This window comes from Sus scrofa, chromosome 2, assembly GCF_054392235.1.
Source record: "Sus scrofa isolate SSC_HxYL_T2T_F1_AM1 chromosome 2, Sscrofa_HxYL_maternal_Yorkshire_Landrace_v2.0, whole genome shotgun sequence".
NCBI lineage: Eukaryota > Metazoa > Chordata > Mammalia > Artiodactyla > Suidae > Sus > Sus scrofa.
The window spans coordinates 98,542,668-98,570,158 of NC_139384.1; the positions used below are offsets into that span (position 1 = coordinate 98,542,668).

Below are 27,491 nucleotides of genomic sequence, written 5' to 3' on the forward strand. Positions count from 1 at the left end.
TTTTAGGGCCACACCCACATCATATGGAAGTTCCCAGACTATGGGTTGAATCAGAGCTACAGCTTCTGGCCTGTGCCACAGCTGCAGCAGCATGAGATCTGAGCTACATCTGTGACATACACCACAGCTCATGACCACACTGGATCCTTGACCCACTGAGTGAGGTCAGGGATCAAACTTGGATCCTCATGTATACTAGTCAGATCCGTTTCCACTGCACCACAGTGGGAACTACTGGATGGTTTCCTTTTATTTTATGCTTGTGTCCTCTTCTTTTCAGTGTTTGTGAAGGTATTGTTTGGTTTTTATTTGTGGTTGCCCTGTTTTTAAAGTGTGTAACCCCTTCCTATATCTTCTTGATTTAGTCTGCTAGTCATATAGGTTCAAACACATTTAAAAAAAAAAAAAAAAAAGTCTAGGTTTTCCTACTTTCCTTCCCCACATTTTATTATTTCAAAGTGTTTTTTGAACATCTTCATGTTTATTCTTTTGCTCTTCCTTGTTTTATCATTGCTTTTATATACAGTAGGGTTTTTTTTTCCCTTTTAGATCTGTATACTACCTTATTTAAGTGATTGCTTTCCAGTTGGTTTCCTCCATCTTAATTCTTTTTACTTTTTTATTTAGAGGAGCCCTTTTAGAATGGGTTTAGTATTGCTGTACTCTTTTAGTTTTTGTTTGTTGGAGAAATTCTTTATTTCTCCTTGCATTTTAAATGATGCTCTTGCTGGGTAGAGTATTCTAGGTTGCAAATTTTTCCCATTTAGAAATGTGAATATATCTTGCCACTCTCTTCTGGCCTGTAGTGTTTCTGTAGAGAAACCAGCTGATACCCTTATGGGGGTTCCCTTATAATTAACCCTTTGGTTTTCTCTTGCTGCTTTTAGAATCCTCTCTTTAACTTTTGCCATTCTTATTATAGTGTGACTTGGTGTGGGCCTGTTTGGGTTCAACTTGTTTGGGGCCCTCTCTGCTTCCTATATCTTGATAATTTGTTTCCTTTACATTTGGAAAGTTGTCAGTCATAATTTCTTCAAATATATTTTCAATCCCCTTTTCTTTTTCTTCTTCTGGAATCCCTATTATGCATAGATTGGCCCACTTTATATTGTCCCATAGATCTCTTATATTGCTTTCATGTTTTTTTCATATGGTTTTCTGCCTGGTGTCCTGATTGAGTGATTTCCATTAGTCTATCTTCCAAGTCACTAATTCATTCCTCTGCATTATTCATTCTGCTCTTCAGTGGCTTTAACTCAACTCACATTTCTGCAAATGATTTTCTAATTTTTCTTGGCTCCTCCTTACATTTTCTAGTTCCTTTCTAAAGTAATCTGCACTACTGTTCATATCTGCTCTTAATTCCTTTAGTATTTTCACTATCTCCTTTTTGAACTCTGTCAGACTGCAGAGGTCTGTTTCACCATTTGCTCCTTAAGGGGAATTTTCCTGTTATTTTCACTGGGAATAGTATGGTTCCTGAGCTTCTTCATGTTGCTTATATTTTTCTTATTCTGTGAGTTTAGGGAAAACAACTCCTGTAGTCTTGGAGGACTCTATATGCAAGAGCACCCCTGGGTATTTTGTGAGGGCTTAATGTTTATTTTTGGCATAAGGGCTGCTTTGGTGTCTCTTTGCTCAGTACGTGCAGGCTGTTATCCCCATGATAGGGTGCTGAGTGTGCTTCCAGGAAGATGGAGGCAGTGAGCAGGCCTAGTAGCCAGTGTCTGGTTGCTGGGTCCTTTACAGTGGCAAGGACCTGCCAGGAGGTCAGACAGGGTGCTCCTAGTTGCAATGCCCTGGGATGTGACAGTGATCCTCAGGCAGGTGTAGGCGGTGCCCAGAGTGTTTGGCAGTGGCAGCAGCAGGGTGTGTGCATTCCCAAGGAAGTGAGAGCAACAATGGGTGGTGCTCAGTTGTAGTGCCTTCGTCTGTGCCAGCCTGAGGTGACTGGGGCCGCAGGTGGTGACTGTTCACTGACCCCTAGTGGTGGTGGGCCACACCTACCTCTGGTGTCTGAGATGACTGCTGTGGTTTGCACCTGCTGCCTGTAGACCACACAAGATGCAACATGTTGTGCTTAGCCCATGCAAGAGGTGTGCAGCCACCCATATCCTGTGCCGGAGGTGCCCCACCCTCTGAGAGTCCATGTGTGCTCAAGGTAAAATATTTTATGGCAGTCCACCCCTCCCCTTCTCACCCTCCACCAGTGGTGCCTTGCTTCTCCTGTGGGCCCAGACCTCCTCCTGGGTTCCCTCGGCTGTGGCTCTCCATTCCCCAGCCCATGGCATACTGCTCCCTAGCCCCTCAGGCTGTCTCCACATAGCCAACCATAGTCCTCTCCCAGGAACTGACCTCCAGAGCCTGAGTCTCAGTGTCCAGCCCCCACCCGAGTGTCTCAGGCTGTGGTGTCTTAGGATGTGGTATCAATGGTCTTTGGGGCTCTCTCTCTGCTTTGCCCTCTTCAGTCCAGCTGCTGTGCTTTTCTCCGAGGATTGGAGGTCCCTGCATCTCGGTTGGTCTCCCCATCAGTTAGGTGGCTTCCCAGGGTATGGGTCCCTTTCCTCTTTCACAGCTCCCTTTCAGGAGTGCTAGTCCTGTCCTGATTCCTTTCTCTCTCTCTTTTTTCCTTTTCCAACCAGTTATGTGGAGGGTTTCTTGCCCTTTTTGGAGATTTAAGGTCTTCTGCCAGTGTTTAGTAGATGTTTTGTGTAAGTTGTTCTACATGTAGATGGGGTTTTTTGATGCGTTAGGGGGAGAAGGTGAGTGCCATGTCTTACTCCTCTACCATATTGATCCCTTCAGCATCCACTGGTCTTCTATTTTGCCTTTTCCCAGAATGTCTAATTGTAATCATACAGTATGTAGTCTTTTCATATTGGCGTATTTAACTTGTAATGTGCACTTAGGTTCCTCCATGTATTTTCATGGCATGGTAGCTTATTTTCTTTAGCACTGAATAATACTCCATTGTCTGGATGTACCACAGTTTATTTACCAATTCACCTAGTGGAGGACATCTTTGTTGGTTCCAAGTTTTGACAATTATGAATAAAGCTGATAATGTCTTGTGCACATTAAGTTTTCAACTCTTTGGGATAAATAGCAAAGAGCATGATTGCTGGATTTTTGGGGGGGTGGGGGAGAAGTATGCTTGCCTTGTAGGAAACTAACTACCATTTTGCATTCCCACTAGCAGTGAGTTCAGAGTTCATCCACATCCTCACCAGCATTTAGTGGTGTTGGTGTTTTGATTTTAGCCATTCTTATAAGTGTGTAGTGTTACCTCATAGTTTTTTTGTTTTGTTTTGTTTTTTGTCTTTTTTAGGGCTGCACCCACAGCATGTGGAAGTTCCCAGGCTAGGGGTCGAATTGGAGCTGCAGCTGCCAGCCTACACCACAGCCACAGCCATGCCAGATCCTTAACCCACTGAGTGAGGCCAGGGATCGAATTCACATACTCACAGATACTAGTCAGGTTTGTTACCTCTGAACCATGACAGGAACTCCCTCTCATAGTTATTTAATTTGCAGTTTCCTAATGGCGTATGATGTTGAGCATATTCTCACAATGTTTATCTACCATCTTGTACCTCTTCTTTAGTGATGTATGTTCATTTTTATTTATTTATTTATTGTCTTTTTGCTATTTCTTTGGGCCGCTCCCGCGGCATATGGAGGTACCCAGGCTAGGGGTCAAATCGGAGCTGTAGCCACTGGCCTATGCCAGAGCCACAGCAACGAGGGATCCAAGCTGCGTCTGCAACCTACACCACAGCTCACGGCAATGCCGGATCGTTAACCCACTGAGCAAGGGCGGGGACCGAACCCGCAACCTCATGGTTCCTAGTCGGATTCGTTAACCACTGCGCCACGACGGGAACTCCAATATGTTCATTTTTAAATTAGGTCACTTGTTTTCTTATTGTTGAGTTTTTGAAAGAGGTATTTGTACATTCTGGATAACAGCCACTTTCAGATATGTCTATTGCAAATACCTTTTCCCAGTCTGTGGCTTGCCTTGTCATTCCTTGACAGTATCTCTTGCAGAGCAGAGTTTTTCATTTGAATTAAGTTCCATTTATCAGTTCCTTGTTTCATAGACCTTTGGCATTGTATCTAAAAAGTCATCACCAAACCCAAAGTCATCCAGTTTTTCTCTTGTGTTATGTTGCAGGAGCTTCATAGTTTCACATTTTACATTTTGGTCTGTGATCTATTTTAAGTTAATATTTGTGAAGGGTGTAAGACTAAACTTTTTTTTTTCCTGTCTTCTATTTTAAATGTGGATGCCTAGTTACTGTAGCACCATTTGCATTTGCTGAAAAGACTACCATTTCTCCATTGAATTTCCTTTACTCCTTGTTAAGGACCAGTTGATTATATTTATGTGGGCCTTCTGTTCTGTTGTTCTAGGTTTTATTACCTCTCCAAGTGAACTTTCAAATCAGATTGTTGATAAACACAAACAACAAATAAACAGCTGAGGGGTTCCCATTGTGGCTCAGCAGTAATGAACCCAACTAGTATGCATGAGGATATGGGCTCAATCCCTGGCCTCGCTCAGTGGGTTCAGGATCTGGCTTTGCTGTGAGCCGTGGTGTAGGTCGCAGACATGGCTTAGCTCTGGTGTTGCTATGGCTGTGGTGTAGGCTGGCATTTGGAGCTCTGATTCAACCCCTGGCCTACAAACTTCCATATGCCACGAGTGCTGCCCTAAAAAGACAAAAAAAATAAATAGCTGAGATTTTGCTTATGATTGCATTGAATCTGTAGACAAGTTGGGAATAATTGATACCTGTTGAGCCTTCTCATATGTGAACAAAGAAAGACTATTGCTTCACTTAGTTCTTTCTTTTATAAGAGTTATAGTTTGCCTTATAGATCTTGTATACATTGTATTAGAGTTGTAGAATTATCTGTCTTCTTTTTTTTTGAGGGGGTGGTAATGTAAAAGGTTTTAATTTCAAGTTCCTGTGTTTCAATGCTGTTATATTAGGAGGCAGTTGACTTATGTGTCAGCTTGTATCCTGCCGCCTTGCTTTAAATTGCTTATTAGTGCTAGTAGTTTTTTTGGTGCTTCTTTCATATTTTCGAAAGACAGTCATGTCATATACAAATAAAGGCAGCTTAGTTCTTTTGTAGCAATCTGAATACCTCTTATTTGTTCTTCTTATTCCATTAGCTAGGACTTCCAGTATGGTGCTAAAAAGGAGTGGTGAAAGGAAACTTCTTTGTCTTTTCCTGGTCTTCGTAGGAAGCTTTTTAATTTGTTGTGATTAAGTATGATGTTAGCTCTGTAGGGTTTTTGTAGTTGTCCTTTATCAAGTTGAGAAAGTTCCCCTTTAGTTACAGTTTGGTGAGATCATTTGTTCACTTTTTTTAAAAAGTGCATTTAAACCCATCTACACCCTCTGTTGCTTTATCTCATCATGCCTGCAATATATTACCCTTATAGTAACTTTTTCAGACACATGTCTTAGATTAGTCCACACCAGTAATTTATATTTCATTAGTAGCACAAATACTGACATGACCATATCACTCTATATTTAAAATTTTTCTTTTTTAAGTGGCACAGTAAACTACCCATAAGCTGTAAGTAAGAATCTTATGTCTTTAAATCAAACATTAAAATAAGAGGCATGAAGGAAGTTCCCTGTAGCACAGTGGGTTGAGGATCTGGCGTGGTCACTGCCGTGGCTTGGTTTCAGTCCTTGGCTTGGAAACTTCCACATGCTTCAGGCATGGCCAAAAATTGAGGAAATTGACACTTGAGGGAATCTCAAAGATAATGTCATCTGCCATATAATTTTGCGTAATACTAGCTTGGGTGAAATACTTCATGTAGGAAGAATGAATCCATTATCTATTCTTTAACATGCAAAGCTAGAAGAAAATGAACGTTGGCTTTGATAAAAATAAATCATTGTTTTTTTTCTTTTTCTTTTCTTTTTTTGGTCTTTTCTAGGGCTGCACCCGCGGCACATGGAGGTTCCCAGGCTAGGGGTCTAATTGGAGCTGTAGCCACCAGCGTACACCACAGCCACAGCAACGCAGAATCCGAGCCATGTCTGCGACCTGCACCACAGCTCACGGCAACACTGGATGCTTAACCCACTGAGTGAGGCCAGGGATTGAACCCACAACCTCATCTTTCCTAGTCGGATTCATTAACCACTGAGCCATGACAGGAACTCCAAATTATTGTTTTTCAAATCTAGTTTTAAACCACACACACACACTTATAGAAAAGAATACAACTCATAAGTGTTTAATTTTCACAAGATAAACATACACATGCAGGAGTTCCCGTCGTGGCGCAGTGGTTAACGAATCCGACTAGGAACCATGAGGTCGCGGGTTCGGTCCCTGCCCTTGCTCAGTGGGTTAACGATCCGGCGTTGCCGTGAGCTGTGGTGAAGGTTGCAGACGCGGCTCGGATCCCACGTTGCTGTGGTTCTGGCGTAGGCCAGTGGCTACAGCTCCGATTCAACCCCTAGCCTGGGAACCTCCATATGCCACAGAAGCGGCCCAAGAGATAGCAACAACGACAAAAGACAAAAAAAAAAAAAAAAAAAAAAAACATACACATGCAACCAGCAACCAGGCAATAAGCAGAATGTTAGAAACTCAAAACACCATGTGTCACCAGTAAGTACCTTTACCCCCAAAGGTAAATGATCTTCATTAAATGACTCTCTCCCAGATAGCAAAGGAGGGTGTGTGGGGGGAACTGATATTCAACCCAGGCCTGTGTGTTTCTTGCTATTATGCTGTTAAATACAATAGTATGCTCTGTGAAAAGCCCATACAAGCTAATCAGTTCATGCTTCAAGTCTGAAACTTTTTTCTCTTTCCACTTGGCATCTTTTAGATCATAGTAAGGTCTAACTGTGGATATACCAACTGACAGACCAGCAATATGACTAATCACTTTTATTCCTGAACTTCATATTTGACTATTTATATAATATGTTTAGAGATGCAGATTCACTGTTTGAAAACGCTGAGTATCTCTTAGATTACTGTTTTATTTCTCAAGTACTATATCCATTAGATAACGTACTCTTTATTTTTTTGTTTTTTAGGGCTGCACTCGCAGCATATGGAAGTTCCCAGGCTAGGGGTCAAATCGGAGTTATAGTTGCCGGCCTACGCCACAGCAACACAGGATCTGAGCTGTGTCTGTGACCTACACCACAGTTCATGGCAGTGCCACATCTTTGACCCACTGAGCGAGGCCCGCATCTTCTGGATACTAGTCAGGTTTGTTTCCACTGAGCTGCAGTGAGAACTCCAATAATGTACTCTTAAGTATAGAAAAATCTCTTCATCTCAGTGAGTGCTACTCTACAAGCCTTAGGAAGCTCCTTTGTTCCCTGAGTATCATGGTATGTATCCCATCCAGTGTGAAGCTGAAAGCTCACTCAGAATTCCAGGGGGTTTTACCAGATGTACATATAAGACTTTTTTCCTTTCCTTCTGTTGGCTCAGCTTGGAGAGCTGCACATTCCAGCTGTGTGAATGGAACTGAGTATAGAGTAGGGATGAGAAGTTGGGATAAGTTCCTGCCTCACTGTGTCTTTGAGCCATTCTGAGCTTTCCTCTCTAAATGAGGGATCTCCACGGGACCTTGATGTTGTTTAAATGAAGAGCTCAGGTCATGTCTTAATTTCCCACCTGGAAACCTTTAGGATTATATAGCAATCTGGGGCTGTTACTGAGATGCCTGACTTTGTATCTGTTTTGCCTTTGCAAATTCATAGACCTTCCCAGTGAGAAATCTCTAACGGGAAGAGATCTATCTTCTTGACCTGACGTAAGAAGAGTTGCAAGAATGTTCATCTTCGTCCTCCCTTGTCCCACCCTGACCATGTGTCCAAGGGGCTGATAAACATAGAAAGTTTCCAGTCCACCTCACCAAGACATAACCGATCCATAATTACATCCCTTTGGGCAGCTGCTTGGCATTTTGCTGCTCTTCAATACATTCCCTAATTGGCAGCTACATATTAGTCATCTTCAGTAGTATGGTTGTCAAAAACACAACTCCTATTCTTTATCCCCCTGCTAAGAACTACTTTTTTTCTTTCTTTTTTTTTTTTTTATTTATGTTTTATTTTTTGGCCGCGGCATGTGGAAGTTCCAAGGCCAGGGATCGAACCCAAGCCATAGCAGCAACCCAAGCCACTGCAGTAATAACAATGGACCCTTAACCCACTGAGACACCAAGAACGCTGAGAACCACTTTCTTTCCTTTGGAAAGAGGAATTTAAACTTGGCCAGCATTGAGTGGGTGGTAGGACTATTAATCCAGCTTGGGAATACAAAATGAAAGAGGTTTGAGACTGGGAAATGGGTGGGAAAAAAATGATATGAGGTATTAAGACACTTAAATTTGTGGCAAGAGGAATAGATTCCGTAATAGAATACCACCAGGCTTAACCCATATATAATTTTTTTTTACTTTTTTGTTCTTTTTTTTTTTTTTTTGCTTTTTTAGGGCCACACCCACAGCATATGGAAGTTCCCAGGCTAGGAGTCAAATCAGAGCTACTGGCTTAAGCCACAGCATCGCCAGATCCGAGCCACATCTGCAGCCTACACCATAGCTCACAGCAACACTGTATCCCTTTAACCCACTGAGAGAGTCCAGGGATTGAACTCGCATCCTCATGGTTGCTAGTCTAGTTCATTGCCACTGAGCCACAACAGGAACTCCCCCATATATAAATTAGTGACCAAGTAGTTATTTTTTTATTTTAATGTCAACTATTTGAGTTAACGGCTTGTGGCAGCTGCAAGTATTGCAGACTAAGCCATGGGAGTTCTGTAGTGGTGCAGTGAGTTAAGAATCTGGCATTGGCACTGCTGCGGCTTGGGTTCCATCCCTGGTCTGGGAATTTCCACATGCAGTGGGTGCTACCAAAATAAAATTGTTTAAGCTAAAACCCCCAAAGATGAAACATTTTTTAGTTTAGAGAAAATATTTTACTTTATAAACAGCCTTTAGTTGGGAGTAGATGCAAAAAGTCAAACAGCAATATCATTTCTGTTAAAAAACTGCTAATGTTTCATGCCATAAAACACTGCTAATGCATCATTGTTTGGAGTGATCCATTTTATAATATTGGGAAAACTTTTCTTTTTACTATTAATGATAAAATTAATAGGACACATAATGGAGTTACTATTTTTTTTTTTTAAACCAGAAAAGAGAAAAGTTACATGAAGAAGAAGAAAGAAAAAGTGCCTGGGTTAGCCAAGAAAGACAGAAAACACTGGATAGACTTCGAACCTTTAAACAGGTAATGAAAATATGATCAGTGTAATATTTTTCATTGCTTTTTTTTCTATTTTTTTATTCAGTGAATTTATCACATCTGTAGTTGTATAAAGATCATTGCAATCCAATTTCTTTTTAAACAGTTACATATATATTCCAATTGTTAGATTTATTTGTACGAGGAAAACTCAGTTTTCTTTTTGTTATTTAGAAAACAGTTACAGTCATGACAGTCCTTTTTAATTGAATCCTAGCTTAGCTCTGAACCTCAGAGCTATAGGTCAGGACCACTAGGAAGCCTAGATTCTTTTGAGTTTATTATAACATTAGTTATAATGGATATAACTATCCATTTCAAGCATGCGGGTGGGTGGGCATGGGGTCCTTAAACAAGGATAAGCCTTATATTAAGAAATGTTGTGCTAGAAAATGCATTATGCTACGTTTTACCATAGAAAAGAATGAGAGTTCTGTGTATCAACAAATTTTATTTATTTCCAACAAATTTTATTCTTTCTCCTCTTTTATCATAAGATGCATATATTGTTTTCAGAGCTTTTTAAAATGCCACGTAACCCCTTTAAAAAGAATATTAGTGTTAGTGTTTTTATCAGCAAGCACTTGGAAGTGTATTAAGAAACTAAGAATAGTTTTTTAAGCTTTCTGCATACTAATAGCAGGTGTTTGATTTGTTTTGTATTTTACATTGCTGTTTTTGTATTTAAATGAGTAATTTTGTTCACTAAAATTTTTTTTTCGTGTAATTCTGAACAGTTAACTTCTTAATTGAATAAGAGGGGGCAAAGGTTTGATGATGATTATTTGAAAGGTCTTACATTTTTGTATTTAGGTTCTCTATATTTTATCTGAAAAGTCAAAAAGCCTATTTTAATATAACCTAACCAGCTAAATTTAATTTTGGATTTTTTAGAGGTACCCAGGCCAAGTCATACTTAAATCAACGAGATTGCGACTTGCTCATGCAAGAAGAAGAAGTGCAGCCAGTCCCGTGTCCTGTGAAGACCAGTGCCACTCTCTGCCAGGAGCTCCACAGGTAGAGAAAAGCGAGGAAGTGGAGGAAGGAAAAGGCAAGCTCCGGTCGTCACAGACAACAGAAGCTCAGAGCCTCACACAACTTGAAGATAATTCATTAGCACAACTTGAAGCCACTTTATTACCTCTCAGTGGTGTTACCTCTGAACTGCCTCCCACTGTATCGCTTCCTCTTTTAAATAATATTGACCTTAAATCAGGTTCTGTTAGTGTAGATCCACTGCCACCACCTCTTCCTCCAACACCTCCCCCACCGCCTCCACCCCCACCTCCCCCACCGCCACCACCTCTGCCTGTTGGTAAGGACAGCACCCCAGAGACACTGGAGAAAGGTCTGCCCAGAGTAGGGGGCAATGAGAAGAGGATTCCGAAGTCTGCTAGTGCCCCCTCAGCACACCTCTTTGACAGCAGCCAGCTGGTCAGCGCCAGGAAGAAGCTCAAAAAGACGGCTGAAGGTTTGCAGAGGAGAAGAGGTAAGTTAAAAAAGGGATAGTTCTGTGTTCAGCTGTTGACTGAATGAGGCATAGAATCAAAGGACTCTTTATTTCTTAGGACATTACAAAGCTTTTTAAACACTTTATTTTTGGAATTATTTGATAGCAGACAGGTTTTCAAAGGTCTTAGCATGACAGAATTCCCACCAATCCACGTTAGCAAATGTGTACAGACACAGAAATGTGTACCTTCTTGAGCTCTTAGGCATGTTTTTAAAATTATATCTTCTGACCTAATCTACTTGGCAATAAAAATTAGTTGGCTCCTTTTGTGTTAGAATCTGATTTTAAATCTCAGAAATGCAAGAAAGCTGTTTACATCAGAAAAGGCAGGACATCTGATCAGGATAACATTGGTAGACCCATGTAGCATTTGGCCACATATTTATTGAGGATTTTGGCATACTCTTGGTATAAAGAAGCAAAGAAGAATGAGAGTAATATGTAGTTTATTGCAGGTCAGATATGCCTTAATAAAACTATTTTTTAAACAGCAAATAATTCTGGCTATTAAGGAGCATTAGGTTTCATGAAGAGAACATTTTATTTGCATACTACATATTAATCTTGAGACCATCCTGTAAAATATTTCGTACCATAACCCAAGTAAAATTTCATATGTAAAACAACTAAAGAGGAAAAAAAAGTTCATCAACGTAATGAACTGGAATTTAATTTTTAATTTTTTTGTCTTTTGGTCTTTTTTTAGGGCCGCACCTGAAGCATATGGAGGTTCCCAGGCTAGGGGTCCAGTCATAGCTGTGGCTGCCAGCCTCCACCAGAGCCACAGCAATGCAGGATCTGAGCGACGTCTGCGATGTACACCACAGCTCACGGCAACTCTGGATCATTAACCCACTGAGTGAGGCCAGGGATCAAATCTGCGTCCTGATAGATGCTAGTTGGGTTCGTTAACTGCTGAGCCATGGCAGGAACTGCTGGAATTTAATTTTTTTAAATTCAGTGTGCAGTCTCATCACTGTTTGAATTTAGACTGGACTTCTGCATTATAAAAGCTTTGGAAGTCTCACCCATATGACATTACTGAAGATCACCCCTCAGCCCCCAGCCTGCTCAGTTCTCTACATGGAGAACAATAGGAATACCAGTAATGCTTGAGGTGGAATTTGAGTATTTAGATTTTTCTTAAAAACAAGCATATTTAATATCCCCTGTGTTCCGGCAATGTTCTGTCCATGCTTCACGGTCCCTTTTGTCAGTGGTGTTTTCAGCATCCTTAGGTATCATAGTCTGGAGGTTATATAGCTTAACTCTAAGGGCGATCCTAACAGCAATTGTTCTCTTTCATTTTCTAAAGTGAGTTCACCCATGGATGAGGTGCTAGCTTCCTTGAAGCGTGGTAGTTTTCATCTGAGAAAAGTTGAACAGCGAACTCTGCCTCCTTTTCCTGATGAAGATGATAGTAATAATATCTTGGCGCAAATAAGGAAGGGGGTAAAATTGAAGAAGGTACAGAAGGAAGTCTTGAGAGAATCCTTCACACTTCTGCCCGACACAGACCCTCTAACACGGAGCATCCATGAAGCTCTTAGAAGAATCAAGGAAGCATCCCCTGAGTCAGAGGATGAAGAGGAGGCGCTGCCTTGCACAGACTGGGAAAACTAACAAGTAAATGATCTTACTTTCTTTAGTAGCATTCAGTAATACAGCTTTCATATTGGTTGATGAGGTCTGTTATATTTCATTGAATCTGAGGTTCATTATTTATTATACAGCTCAGTTATAGCATGAATCATAAATTGTAAACTGCAGGTTTTACTTTGTAGTTACTGGAAACGTAACAAAAAAGTACTTTCAAAGATGTTCCTATGTAAATGCGGTGTTTTTTATATTTCTGCTCATTAAAAATTTATTTAGTACAAGCTATATCCCAAGTAAAGAGGATAGCCTTTTATTCTAGTACAGTGACAGTCTTATTGTAGCTTTAGTAAACAGAAAAGACTTTTTCTAACTTAGGAGTTTTGATTGCAAACTGTTAGGCATAATGGATTTTGATGGTTTGTTAGCTTCCCACAAAGGATTGAAAACGTCTGATTATTTAGCTTTCTAAGCCTTAAAAACTAAGAATTATCACTAAACCTTATCATAAGTCATATCATAGGGCATATCATAAGTACTGCATTGTCTAGATAAAGTTGCAGCTAACATAAATATATAAAATCTTGTACATAGCTTATTGAGTATAAAGATGCAAATATGTTAATCATTATGCTCTCTTAATAGAACATGTTTCTGTGGGCTTCATTAAACAGGGGAGTAGGTAAAGGATAATAAACATAGCAAAGTGATTCTCAAATGCACACCATCTTAAGAATTACCTGAGGGAAAAAAAAAAAAAAAAAGAATTACCTGAGGAGCTTATTAAAAATTCAGGTTCATGGCCTTGACTCCCAAAGATCCTGACAGAGTAGAACTGATGTATATTGCAGGCATACATCTGGATTTTGCAGACTTACCATGAACAGAACAAAACAAAACCCATAAACTGTGTCATTAGCCTTATAAAATACTGATTAAATGTTGAAAGATACTATTTTGGGATACATCAAAATATTAGTAAAAGCAATTTTATCCTTTTGGGCATGGGTTCTTCAGGAAAATGTTGTGGCTCCATACTTCCAACCCAGCCCCACCCCCCAGCATTTGCACCAATCAGTAGCTTAAGAAAAAAGGTGAAAAAAATTTTTTTTTCTTTTTAGGGCCATACCTGCAGCATATGGAAGCATTATTTGTAGAGGCCTTAATTATCAGTCATGTAGCATTTGGGGGTCCCAAAATAATTTCAGACCATTTGTGCTTGTACATATGTACTCTGTGCTTGTAGAGGAGTGTGAGTGACACATGATATATATGAAATGATATCAGTGAGACTTAGGTATGCTTGACCAGGACTCTTTTCCACACTGGATAATTATAGATGGTCTCCACTTCACAGTGCTTGCTCCATATTGCCTTGTCCCCTTCAGCGTAAAGCTTCTCAGTAAGCTGCTAAACCCTATATGCCAAAACTAACATGTTGGCAGCGATTAGGTAATCCCATAACTGGACCTTCGCATAAACACGTTTTCATTTTGTTATAGTACCTGCAGTGGCATAGCCAGGGTATGTGGCCCACAAGCAGCAGCTTAGGCCAGCCCACCCCTGTCTGTCTTCGCCCATCCTACCAAATCCTACCCTACAAATAGACATTTCAACAGCATTTCATATATTCAAGTGGCTGGGATGGTTTTTAGCTTTCGGCTGCTAATTTAGCTTTATATCAGGTGTTAAAAATATGTCCACAATGAATACCACTTAGAAAATTGCCTAAAACCTTCTCCTTTTTGTCTCATTGTTTATGGGTGATCTATATAGTATAATATTGAGAGGAACAATGAAATACTGCCAGAAAATGGCACTTTTAAAAGACTAAATGTATCCTACACCAGAAGCAAACCATAAACTAGTTGTAATCTCCACTGAACGAGCAGTCATTGATAAAGAGCTATTAATATATCATTGCCTTGAGTGGTCTTAGGAAATCATTTTTAAAGGCTCTAAACTTTTAGAGACTTTTCTACAGGTAGCTATAATTTGTATTTCCTGCTATTGATTGGTTTCTTATAGATTTAAAACCATTAATGTAACTACATACTTATTTTTGAAAAACTAATTTCTTAAAACTTCATGAAATGAAAAGTGAAGGTCTTAGATGAGTTCAGCTTCATCCTCCTCTAAAAACTCACCTCAGATGTAGCCATAGGTAATAGTGTTCTTGAAGGGGATTTCTAAATGTAAGGACGTCTTTATAGTTTTATAGACCTATTATTGTTTCTGATTTGTTTCCTGTTGGGTCCCTTTTAAACTTATGAAGCAACTATAATGATGGTATCCAATATAAATATAATGTGAGCCACAGGCTTCTAACATTCACATTAAAAAAGTTAAAAAGTGATAGGTGGAATTGATTTTAGTAATATTTTATTTTACATGGTGTAACCAAGAGTATCTTATCAATATCCAGTTCCACAATGTAGCTTACATTTTTAGAGGTACTAAGTTTTCAAAATCCAGAGTGTGTTTTACACTTACCAGTCATTCCATCTTAATTTGGATGCTGAGTTTTCAGTGGTTAAATTGAATTGTGCTATCATAACAAAGTTGTACTTAATGAAAAAATGCTTTATACAAAATTTTAGATTTAAATCAAAGTAAAATCTGTTGACACATTTTAAGTGCTCAAAGGCACTATGTAGCTGCAGTGTTAGATAATGCAAAAATTAAGTTAGTACTTCATTCATGTGCTTGTTAGCTTTCATCTGACAAGTAGGTCTTTTATGTATATATTCTGTGCTCTGGTCAGTGCATGCATCTCAAACACAACTCTGTTGAGTTTTTAAGTCTTGGTAGAAGCATTCATTTAAAGACCAGTACTGACTCTGTTATCTAAATCTCAGTATCATGAAAACTCACTCTCTAGTATATTTTAAAGATGATCATTTGATAGCTCTTATTATACTGGGAGTTTATGAGGCAAGGATTTTAGATTATTCTTCTTAGTGTATAGTTTTGACATAAAATGTTAAGAGCAAAAGAAGAAAAGTGAATGTTTTGTAAACTTTCTCCCAGCTTTATTGAGAAATAATTGTCATATACCACTGTATAAGTTTAAGGCATAATGGTTTGATTTAGATATATTGTGAAATGATTACCACCACAGTAGTTTCAGGTCCATCTTAAAAAGAGAAAAGAAAAAAATTATCCTTGTGATAAGAACTCTTTAGGATTTGGTCTCAACAACTTGCCTGTTATTACATAACAGTGTAACTATGGTAATCATGACATATGACCTCTTCACAGTGATCAGAATCCGTGTCCAAATTATTTTGTTTTCATTTTTATTACTTTAAGAATTTAAACATATCCTTTTAAAAAAAAAGTGTCTCGGGAGTGCCGGCGTGGCGTGGCGTGGCGTGGCGTGGCGCAGGAGTAACGAATCCGAATCCGGCTAGGAACCACAAGGTTGCGGGTTCGATCCCTGACCTCGCTCAGTGGGATCCGGCGTTGCCATGGACTGTGGTGTAGGTCGCAGACACAGCTTAGATCCCAAGTTGCTGTGGCTCTGGTGGAGGCTGGCAGCCACAGCTCTGATTTGACCCCTAGCCTAGGAACTTCCATATGCCGCAGGAGCGGCCCTAGAAAAGACAAAAAGACAAACAAACAAACAAAAAAAAAAGCTCTGTCGATGGGTCACAAACACACACTTCATGTCTCTGAATCAGCCTGGAAATTTTTCGTGAGCTTTTTTTCCAAACCTAATCTTAATAAGAACCCCCTAGAGGGGTCTTCTGTAGGGATAGCTTTCTTTGTATCTGGCATAGTATCTGACATATAGTTAAGTACTTAATAAATATCTGTCTTTATCTTGTCTATTTTTAAGTTTTTAAGAGCATACTCTTGGGAGTTCCCATCATGGCTCAGTGGTTAATCAATCTGACTAGGAACCATGAGGTTGCAGGTTTGATCCGTGGCCTTGCTCAGTGGGTTAAGGATCCGCTGTTGCCGTGAGCTGTGGTGTAGGTCACAGATGCGGCTTGGATCCCTCATTGCTGTGGCTCTGGTTTAGGCTGGCAGCTGTAGCTCCAATTTGATCCCTAGCCTGGAAGCCTCCATATGCCGAGGTGCAGCCCTAAAAGGACAAAAGACCAAAAAAAAAGTGTCTCCTTACATCACTTGTATATTTAAAAGAAAAAAATCATCAGTGTTCAAAGTGGATATTGGAAAAAGGTATGAGGTAACATATGTGATATTAATATACATATACATACTGTCTTTAATAGGCCATTTTTTAATACACTGTACTACTTTGTTTGTAAACAGGTGACTCAAGAGAAAGGAAAAATACCTACAGTTGAACGTCTGCTCTTATTCTTTAGGAAAACAAAATTTAAACATTTGGTTCCACAGTTGGATTCCATTAGACCCAAAGTGCACTGGCTCAGTGGTGTTTTGATAAAGGAAGCACAATTGGAAAGTTTAGCACTTTTCTGAGTCATTCCAATAGATGGTGGTTAAGATGAGTTTTAGATGTTCAGTGTTCCTGACTGCAGTGAAGAAAAGGCCTTCTGAAGATTGCTGTTTTTAAAGCACCTTTCCCACCTGTCCAGCCATTTATATCCTCGTAGTGGCCAGTAAAGCTAGGGGTTGCTATGAATTGGAAGAACACTGGGTTGACAAAGCTACTGTGAGCTGTATCGGGACTGCTTTGAAATCCATCGTTCAGTGCTCTCAATAGTCATCTGCTCAAAATACAGAGCTTCTTCCTTATCAGCTTAAATAAGTATTGTGACACTCTGAAAAAGAAGTTAATTGTGGTAGCTGTAGAACAGGAAGTGGAAGAAATCAGAGGGAAATGCACTGATAATTCCCGCATTATTCATCTTCAAAGGAATTTTCATAAAGATATTCAACAACATCTGAAAAGATACATAATCATGGAGATACACCTATAAATGTGTTTACCACGACGTGATACATTTAACATGGCATATTTTTAGAAGACCACACACTTAACGGTTTGTAAGGTTTCAGAGTAAAAATTTCCATGCTTTTAAATAGCTCTTCATAATTGTGAATTTTTAATAGTTTGAATTTTATGTGTGGCTTTGTTTATGAGAAGCAATACTTTGTAATTTGATAATATTCAAATTATTTTTAGTCTTTTTGTTTGAACTGTTGCTTGATTACTATAACTCAACATGACTTTCCTATTGAGAATCAAAAATCAGGATTCAGTAATAGGGATGCAGATCTTAAGTGTTTTTAACATGCATCATTTAAAATTTTATTTGTATGCTCCATAGTGAAATATGCAGAAAGTAGACAGGAGGCAGAAAAGCCTCTTTGGCTGGCATTTCACTATCTTCACATGCTTTGAGTTGAATTTTGGGAGAGAGCCTTTGTTATTGTCACTAAATTGTTAACCATATGTATGTAGCTCTAGGTGCCGATTTTGCTATAAGAGAGTCCTGAAGAATTGCATTCATCTGAATGGAGCCGTTAGGAATTCTCAAGAGGACTGTTGTGGGTTTGAATGAAGGTAGATATGATGGACCCAGTTTACAGCACTCTGTAGAGTGTAATTCTGTATAAGACAGGCCTTAACCTTTATGGAAATGGAGTTAAGGGCTGAAGTACCAAAAAGGACTTTATTTCTTATGGCGCAATTCTCTGGCCTGGAGCCAGAAAGCAAGCAGTCCTGGAATACAAGGCCTCCAGTGTATCAGAACTGGTATTGTGAAGAAAAAAAAAAAAAATGCTCACACTTTTGTCACCTGAAAATGTTACTTCCTTTAAAATAATTAAAGAAAATTTTCTGGAAACAGGTTATATAAAACAAAATCTGCTTAAATGTTGGTAATGTTTATTGATGACTGTGAGCATTTTCACAATATGTTGGTTTTATTCTAGCATCATTCTCATACCTTGTCTGGGAATATTAGAAATACAGATCTAATATAAAGTTAATCTTTATTCCCTGATTACAGTGGAAGGAGAGGTTGTAGATGTTTTTTTAAAATGTTCAGCAGAGCATTGAAACATGCCTTTTAACCTAAAGAATGACTCATTTGACTTGATTATATATTTGAGAAAATTTTTAAAGCAAATTTGCAAACCTTAAATAATCATGTGTAAGTTTTATGCCGTTGCATTTTTGTTCATAACATAGTTTTTGGTTTTCTTTCATTCATTGACATTAGAATACTGGAGGTCTAGTGTCAGTAACAGCAGAAGCACTGAGACTTTAGTGTGTCAAGGGGGAATTGCTACCCACTTAGTGTTACAGCAGGGATTTCATTAAGACAATGCTCATTTATAAAAAGGTCCTATCATCTGTTGTCCTGAGCCATGTTGTAGTAAGTCTCTAGCAAATAATGCAGGGTGTTCAGACCCCTCTGAATCCTTTAGGAGTGCACCCACCGCTGTAAAAACCCCCCCTGCGGCACTCCAGGAAGGTTATCTCACACTTGAAGACAGAGACTCGTTAGCAGCCGCCTGTGCTCATGCGCTGCTAAACAGCTTTCTCCAACACATCTACTTCCCTTCCTCCAGAGTCATGTTCCTCCTTCCAGAAAATTACATGTAACTATAGGTCGTGAACCTTTAAAGTTCTCACAAATATTAAAATTTCAGATAACTACAGTCTATGTGTCCAGTTAAATCCTCATATTCATGAAAAAGCATTCTGAGAACCCAACGAAAGTTAAATAAGCATGATCTCCTTTTTTCCCCCTGCCCCTCATAAAATGAGTATCTTTGTCCTTAGTATAAAATTTGTATATATTTAGTTGTGATGGTACTTATATATGATCATGTTCCAGCTCCAAACTTGCCTGTGCTATTTATATGGTTTTAAATATTTGATAGTTAAATTTCTCTTCATGTATTATTTCCATATCAAGAACCCACAAACAGCTGCCTGCTTATCAATTTAGAATTTAATTTACCAATCTGGTCTCAACTGCAGTATACTTAAAATAGGGAAACAAGTAGATGATGATTTGGATGTTTGGAGATTAATGTTACAGCTCATTGGAATGTCAATTTTAAATATTTCTTCTAATACAACTAAAATGTGTATGTAACCAATATGGCATATATAGAAAAGGTATTCCCAGTGATTTAAAATCCTAATGGTACTGTAGTATAGCAGCATGAGGAAATACCTGGCTAAAGAGGATTTTTTAAAGATGAGAATTGCTGACTTAATAGGTTCATTGAGTTTGAGCAGCATAAAAACAATCACTCCTTAGTTGTTCATTGTTGAACCGACATAGTCTGTAAAATGCATTTTTTAAGTGGACTCTTAGACACAGCTATGACAGTTGATCAGGTATAGTATTTCCACAGTAGAAATATGAGACCTTTCTCATTACATGAACCCATAGCAAATTTTCAATTCTGTGTAATGAAGAAGGAAAAAAAAACTTGTTTCTACGAAGCTAAACCGTGTAGCAATATTTGCTAACGTAATGGTTAACGTAGGTGTGGCCTCTTTATGTCATAAAATGTATTAAAATTGGCCGTAGCAGACACTAAGAACTAAAACTCAGTGGAACAAAAATGAATGGGCAGCACCCTCTCTGGAATGGGAGCGGTGTGTAATTAATACAATTTAATTTTATGCATTCCCTAAGACTCCATTTTTAAATTGTGTTCATTGCATGCATGTATAAGGATAGTGTTTGCTTTCACTGAATACAAGCTTATTTTTTTAACCTTTAATAATTATGTACTTAACATCAGATACCAACCTGTAAAGTGCTAACGGGACCTTAGAGTTAAGGCTTTATCAGGGAGTTGAAATTTCATATACTTTGCCAGATGATTTATAAAAAGTCGTTTTGAACAGCTGTAAAGCATTTAAAAACCGTGGCAGGTGCATTGTTAATATGCATCCATTTAGTAGTGAAAGCAGAAACGTGAACAAGTCTTACTTAATTCTTGCCCTGAATTTAAATAATAAATGTGCATTTTAAACAGATTATATTTCCCCTTTATTGCTTAGCTTAGAAGCACATTTGTGCTTAGTGTTAGAGGATTGACCACAAGGTGATATCAGATGAAGAGGTAAGAAGACAGTAGAAGCACCTTACTCTCGGAGCGTGTTGCATTCTTTTAGTGCTACTAAACAATTCAGTAGTTATTTCTGAACTTTGCTGCAAAGTGCTATTTGAAGCACATGAAAAAAGAGTCTCTGCTTAATTGATTTGTAAAATGAAGCAATGATATTTTTTATCCTATAAATATAATCTAATTTAAAAGTATTTCCTACAAAATGAGTTTATATTGCTGCCTAAGCTATCATCTATGTAAGCAACGGATTTTTAAAGGCCAGAGGGAGTCTGGATTCTGTGTGTGTGTCTATGTTTTAAATGTTTGCCCATTAAATTCTTGCAAAGACATGTTCATTCTAAAATTTTCTGTTTTACCTACAGTAAACGTACAGCTTGGCATTTAAAGACTTTTTTTTTGGTCTTTTTAGGGCTGAACCTGTGACACATGGAGGTTCCCAGGCTAGCGGTCTAATTGAAGCTGTAGCCCCCAGCCTATGTCACAGCCACAGCCATGCGAGATCCGAGCCTCGTCTGCGACCTACACCACAGCTCACAGCAATGCCGGATCCTTAACCTGCTGAGCAAGGCCAGGGATCGAACCAGCAACCTGACGGTTCCTAGTCAGATTCATTCCTGCTGCGCCACGACGGGAACTCCACATTTGAAGACTTTTAATTGAATTCCAATTCATAAATGTCTCTCCCCTTCTCCAGACATACTTATTATGCCAGTATAAGGTGCATGTACAGAAAACACCTCTGAGGTTTACATATTAAATATTTTACCAGTGTTATCGCACACTGAATATCAAAAGCAGTCATTTGTTTTGAGGGTTAGAGGAAAGTTTGGGGATTTGAGGGGTCAGGTATGACTAAGAGAGGCTCCAATTGGTGAGTTAAGGAAAGTCTGTGGAAAGTGATGTTTAGATGTATACAAAAGGTATGGGTGTTGGTTATAGAGTTCAATTTTAACAAGAAAGTTCGTTTTTTAAAAAAACTTGCATGTTCTATGGTTTATTAGCAAAGAGTGCAACAAGTTATTCAGGCTTTCCCCAGTACTAATTATATTGGTTTCAAAAATTCTCCACAATCACAAGATGACATTTTCCTTTCATTTATGAACCAAGAGGGGTAGGGAGATAGTACAACCCATGCAGTGACTTTTTGACTTCTTCGACTTGGGCAGAATCCCTACTGTTTCATTGAATTTCTTACTGTACTGTATGTCTTACCAAGTGTGAAACCATAATATATAGTTGATGGAAAATCAAAGGTTCCAGATCCTTTTGCATGAATATAAAGCTCATTAGGGCCAATGAAACTGACATGTTTTTTAGCCTTTCTGGTAAAATGAAAATTTTAATGGCAAACCAATTCACCATTTACTAGCTTTGTGCAATATTATAATGGTAGAAGCAAAACACTAGCACATTGTGCTTGGCTTTTCAGGATGGCTTAAACACCATCACACTAAAAGGACAGTATGCGAAGTGTATTGTAAATGGCAGCTCTTGCAGATTTACAATATTTAAATATGCTCGGTTATCCTAAAGTATTAAAAGTACAAAGAAAAAAACTAAGCAGGCATTTAGAGCAATACTATGAATTCTTCAATAATTGTTTTGACGGTTGCCTTTTGCTCTTTAGTGCAACTTTTCTGCATTGTAATTATTGTATTGCTTTGTATTTCATGTTTTTTACACCCATGACTTCAGAGTTAAGTACTTGTACACCAAGTATTGCAATCACCTTTCTCTTCTTGTACATGCAATGTAACAACATACAGTTTTGGTGCTTAACAATATTCCTTTTTTTCTTTAATAAAAGATATTTATTGAGTTAAGCTCATTTTGTTTATTGAAAATAGCATTGGTGGTATATAATGTCACTTCATTTCTAGTGAGAAGGAGCATAGCAAGTTGTGCATCTTAAAATGACAAACAGGATTGAGAAGACTTTCCTGTCCTTCTGCCTCTTCCTGACTACTCTTTGTAAAAAAATGATTTTAACATGTTGACTTCCAAAATTGGGAGGTTTTTTCTTAAGTGCTTTTCATGTTAGTAGTCAATTTGTGATCCTCTAAATAGGGGGAGATGATTATCTTTATATTTAAATATAGGACTAGCTTAGCGTTCCCTGGTGGCTCAGCAGGTTCCATCCCTGGCCCTGGGAACTTAGGCATATGCATGCCACAGGGACAGCCAAAAAAGACTAGCTTTACTAGAGCCTAGCAGATTCCCTTACCCTATGCCCTACTTACTTCCAGTCATGTTTCAAAGTGACAGACGCTGGGCTGCTCTCGTACTCAGCCTCAGTAACTGAATCTATACTCATGTGTGTCCAGAGCTAGAAAAGTCCCTGTGACTGCAGCCAGTTCCAGTCATTTCAACCCTGAGTAAATGTCTAGTCTATCTTCTTGGTCATCTAGAGCCCTTTCATATTGAAATAATACTTTAAAAGCCCTTTTATCAAGTCATTGCAAGTCTGTGAGTATGATAATGGTTTTTAAGGAAAAGCCCTAAGCAATTAAACCTACTGGTCAATTCTGTCAGAATAGTTTCCTACCAAGAACAATTAAAAAGTTACTTATCCTCAAGGGCACTGAACTCCCTCCACCAGCAGAAGTTTTGTTTACTCAAAGATGATAGGGTGGCAGACTACACAGGACCCTTAGAGTTGTGTGTAACCGTTTTCCAAGGGAAAGAAAACCCAGTCTAGCAGGGGTCAATCATATATAGTTACTCCTAAAACTCAAAGATTTAAAGAAGCTCTATTCTGAATTATTTTATCTTGCAGATATGCCATGGTGTATAAATATACATATTAAGCTAGAACAATAAATGAATAATATTGTCTTGGGAAAATAGAAACATGAGGGAAAGAAAGTAGCCAGCATGGCATTTTGTGATATAATCTTACATTATACAAAACACACTGTGCGTCTGTGGCGGAGGTAGTCCACTTGGCAAAAATAACCCGTAAAGGTTTTAGGCCAAACTGAACTCTTTCATGCTTAAAGGCCCAAGCCTCTAGGATCTTCTTTGAGTAAATAAATGTTCAGGTGTTCCAGTTGCTGCACCACAGCGCACAGCAAGGCCAGGGATCGAACCTGCATCCTCGTGGATGCTAGTCGGATTTGTTTCTGCTGCACCACAATAGAACTTCCCGTTTTTTAGAGATAGGGACTTTATAGAACAGGTTAAAATAAGGTCATTAGGGTGGGCCCTATTCCAATGCCACTAGCATGTTTATGAAGTGGGGCAGTTTGGATATAGACACCAACAGAGGGACGATGGTGTGGAGAGACATGAGGAAAAGATGGTCACCCTGTGACCCAATCGAAATGTGTGTCCTTGAATCAGAAGACACAGGCAAAAATGCTTATGAGCAGCATTCTTACAACAGTGAACAACCAAATAACTAAGCCAAGGGTCCATCAACTGATGCATGGACGAATTGTGGTATATTCCTAGAATGTGGAGTACAATACAAGTGAATACAGCTACACAAAACAGTTTGGACAAATCTCACAAAGTTGAGCAAAAAGCAAAAATACCTAATTGATTGCACTCAAAAGCTCTTAAAACAGGCAAAACTGAATTACAGGATATTATTTAGGTGGTAAAACTAAAAGAAAAAGATGATTGGCTCAAAAAGTCATGATAATGGTCACGTCTTGGGGAGAGGAGAGCTTCGTGACTAGGAAGACGCATAAGAGAGCTTCTTAGTTTTTGACAGGGCGGTGGTGAGATGGGGGCTCACTTCATAATAATTCGATAAGCTGTACATTTGTTTTTCTGAATAAGTATTACATTTCTGATAAAAAGATTTTCTATAAAAAATCTAATGTAAAGTTCTTTTATTAGAATTCTAGAAATTGCTTTTAGAATTGAGTGGCTAAAACCTTTTTTCTTTGTAAAATAATTTACATGCTTGTGCTACAAAACAATGAGAACCATATAATCTAGCATTTCACTTTTTTCCATTAGTTGGCAGAAAATCGGAGCCAAATTTAGTGCTGCAGTGGAAAAACCAACTCATCTCAGACTTCTGGTCTACACAGTTTCTTTTAATTGGCTGTGTGTACTTTTTAAACTCTGTCTCTAGGTGTTTTAGTATTTTAGGTTTCCTCTGGGGAAGTAGATGGGATAAATCTTTAGAAATTTTCTCATGAAATGTAAAGATTGTTGCAACAGGTAGGATACCAAAATCCTCCACAAAGAACTTCAGAAGTTGGAATAATCTAGAAGCAAGGATATCTGAGTAGAATAAGATGCTCCAGATCATCTGAAAAGGCAGCAATAACCATATACATTTCCTCCTCCAGTAGAACACAATTTCACTCACACGGGACAGAAAATGAATATTAGGCCACATTTTAAATTCACAACCAAAAAAACCTTACCTTCGTGTTCACTCTTTGTAGAAAGAACTGGGTGCAGCTGAAAAAGAGTTTCTATTTTCTGACTTTCTGTGGGAGTTTAGTCCTAAAGAACCAAAATAAAATCCCAAATTATAAAGAATGCCAACATCCAGTGAAATATGATGGCTTGAAACATGCATTTATGGATACTCCCTCCTAAAGCCTTAACGTGACAGTAAAGGAATAACAAAAGGGAAGAAAATTATAGACAAGAAACGTCAGTGAAAGATGCGTGGGAGGTAAAGGGCTTAAGCGCGTGGAGGATGCTGACCTGAGACGGCAGGGAGGCGTTGAGGAGCGCCGGGTCCTGCGGGTTGCGGTGTACGCGGGGCAAAGGGGAGGGCTGCCAAGTCTCAGAGGGGAGCAAGGGCCCCTTGTTCCCAGGCCTGCCTTTCCTGCAGCAAGAGTCCCCAGCGTCATTGGCTGGGTAAAGTGGCCAGAGAAGATCTGGTCTCAGAGGGGTTCTGGGGGAGGGCAGAGCTAATGCAGGGCACTTTGCGGGATCGCCGTTCAGTCCACCTTTGGAACCATGAGGCCCCTGGCCGCCCTCTCCCACCCCACTCTGAGACGCCCTCAGCCTGGCATCCATAACCCTTCCTTCCCCGCCTCCGCCAAGCTCACCCTGCCCAGAGGATTCTGGAAGATCCCTTTCTGGAGAAACTAAATCGCCCCAGAGAAAAGACTTATTATATGGTGATATTTGAGGCGGGATGGAGGTTTATCAACTGGCAAAGCTCACCTCGCACCCGATCAACCTCCCCCAAAGCTGTCAGTCAACAGCTCCACCCTCCCCGGCCCCTTGAGCTCCCAAGCTCTCCGTGTAGAATATGAACAGAATGATCACCTCTTCAGGAAGTCTCCACACAATGGACAGAAATCAAAACAAGGTAACTCAGAAAACAATTCAGGAAGGAGGAGAAAATAATTTAAAATAATTTTGTCAGAAATATAAGGCAGAGTTCCCGGTGTGGCTCAGCTGTAACAAACCTAACTAGCTAGTATCCACGAGGATGCGGGTTCCATCCTGGCCTCGCTCAGTGGATTAAGGATGTAGTGTTGCTGTGAGCTGTGGTGTAGGTCGCAGATGCAGCTCGGATCCTGCATTGTTGTGGCTGTGGCGTAGGCTGGTACAGCCCTAAAAAGTTTAAAAAGGGGTGGGGGGGGGGAGAGACTAAGGCAAAATACTGCATCCAGGAAACAAAAATGTGTTGCAATAAAAATGAATAATCTAAGAACAAAGGATGACACTGAGAAAAACGACGATAGCTGACATTATAAATGCAACACAAGGCTTAAAAGAGAGGCAAGGAATTCTTAGAGATGAATAAAGAGCTAAGGAAATAGAACAGAGGATTCATTCAGCTAATCTAATATCTGATGAATGCCAGCAAGAAAAAAGAAGTGGAGAAGAGAAAATCATTAAAGAAACCATACAAGAAACATACTGTTTGCCACAGTTTGAGTTGGTTTTTCTTTCCTGTGAAGTAGAAGGACTGCCAGAAGGTCCCCCAAGGAGCAAGCAGCGAGACAAGGACTCAGAAACGCTCCCAGAGGGGATGAGGTGGAGGTTACTGGTGACTCCGGAGAGAGCACTTTCAGGAAAAAAAAAAGACTACACTTACAATTAATAAATCAGTAGACAATGGGGGAGAAAATTAATTATCCAGTTCAGGTGCCCCCAACACCTCTGGCCTCAATGACATTCGGAATGATTTAACTTCAAAGGATTATAAGTTCCCGTTGTGGCTCAGTGGTAACAAATCCGACTAGGAACCATGAGGTTGAGGGTTCGATCCCTGGCCTTGCTCAGTGGGTTAAGGATCCGGCGTTGCCGTGAGCTGTGGTGTAGGTCGCAGACATGGCTCAGATCTTGCAATGCTGTGGCTGTGGTGCAGGCTGGCAGCTGTAGCTCTCTGATTCAACCCCCAGCCTGAAAACCTCCATATGCCGCGGGTGTGGCCCTAGAAAAGACAATTAATTATTTAAATTAATTCAAAGGATTAGAGGAGGCGGGGAGCATATGTTTGTTTGTTTCAAGGACCTATATCAGTTCTCCATGATATAATCTATTCTGGTCACGAGGGGAGTTTCTAGGGAAAGTTTCAGTTCCCTGTTTTCAGTGATTTCTTAGGCCACTACTCTACTGATCTGATTAGCCCACATGTAGGGTCAGGACTTTTCTTACCCACTTACTCAACAAGTAATTTAACCACTCGGCAGAACACCCTGCACACAGACCATATGCCCTCATGGACGCCCAGATGCTGCAGCCGCAGCACAGCCTGGCCCTCGGGACAGGACAAAGTGGCCCAGAAAACAACATTGTTGGGGCAGGCTGGGCCCCACCACTGCCCACACCTCCTGGGAGTGCTGTCACTTGGTGGGCAGGGAGCCCCCCTCCCAAAAGTAGGGACCGCTGATGTTGCTACTGTAACGCAGGTGACAATCTGCAGTCTCCCTCAAGTTACTGTCTTAGTCATTCTCCCAGACTCTACAAGTGATCTTCTGGGGCATCTGTGAAGAACAAAACACATTATGAGCACAGACGTCAACCCAAAGAGCCAAGGCCACTGCGAAGTTACACAACTGTCATCTTCGTCCACCGGACCCAGCACC

The 27,491-nt window shown here is 39.7% G+C and overlaps 1 protein-coding gene across 2 annotated transcripts in view; it reads left to right on the top strand.

The window, feature by feature from the left end:
• The window catches only part of JMY (junction mediating and regulatory protein, p53 cofactor), a 75,728-nt gene extending 53,433 nt beyond the window's left edge, over positions 1-22,295 (top strand). For both annotated transcript variants that reach the window (XM_021084482.2, XM_021084484.2), the window contains 4 exons: positions 9,216-9,311; positions 10,221-10,815; positions 12,155-12,465; positions 16,717-22,295. In XM_021084482.2, the coding sequence (XP_020940141.1) occupies positions 9,216-9,311; positions 10,221-10,815; positions 12,155-12,462 (999 nt within the window). In that variant the 3' untranslated portion in view covers positions 12,463-12,465; positions 16,717-22,295. The remainder of the gene's footprint in view (positions 1-9,215; positions 9,312-10,220; positions 10,816-12,154; positions 12,466-16,716) is intronic.
• Positions 22,296-27,491: the final 5,196 nt, after the last annotated feature.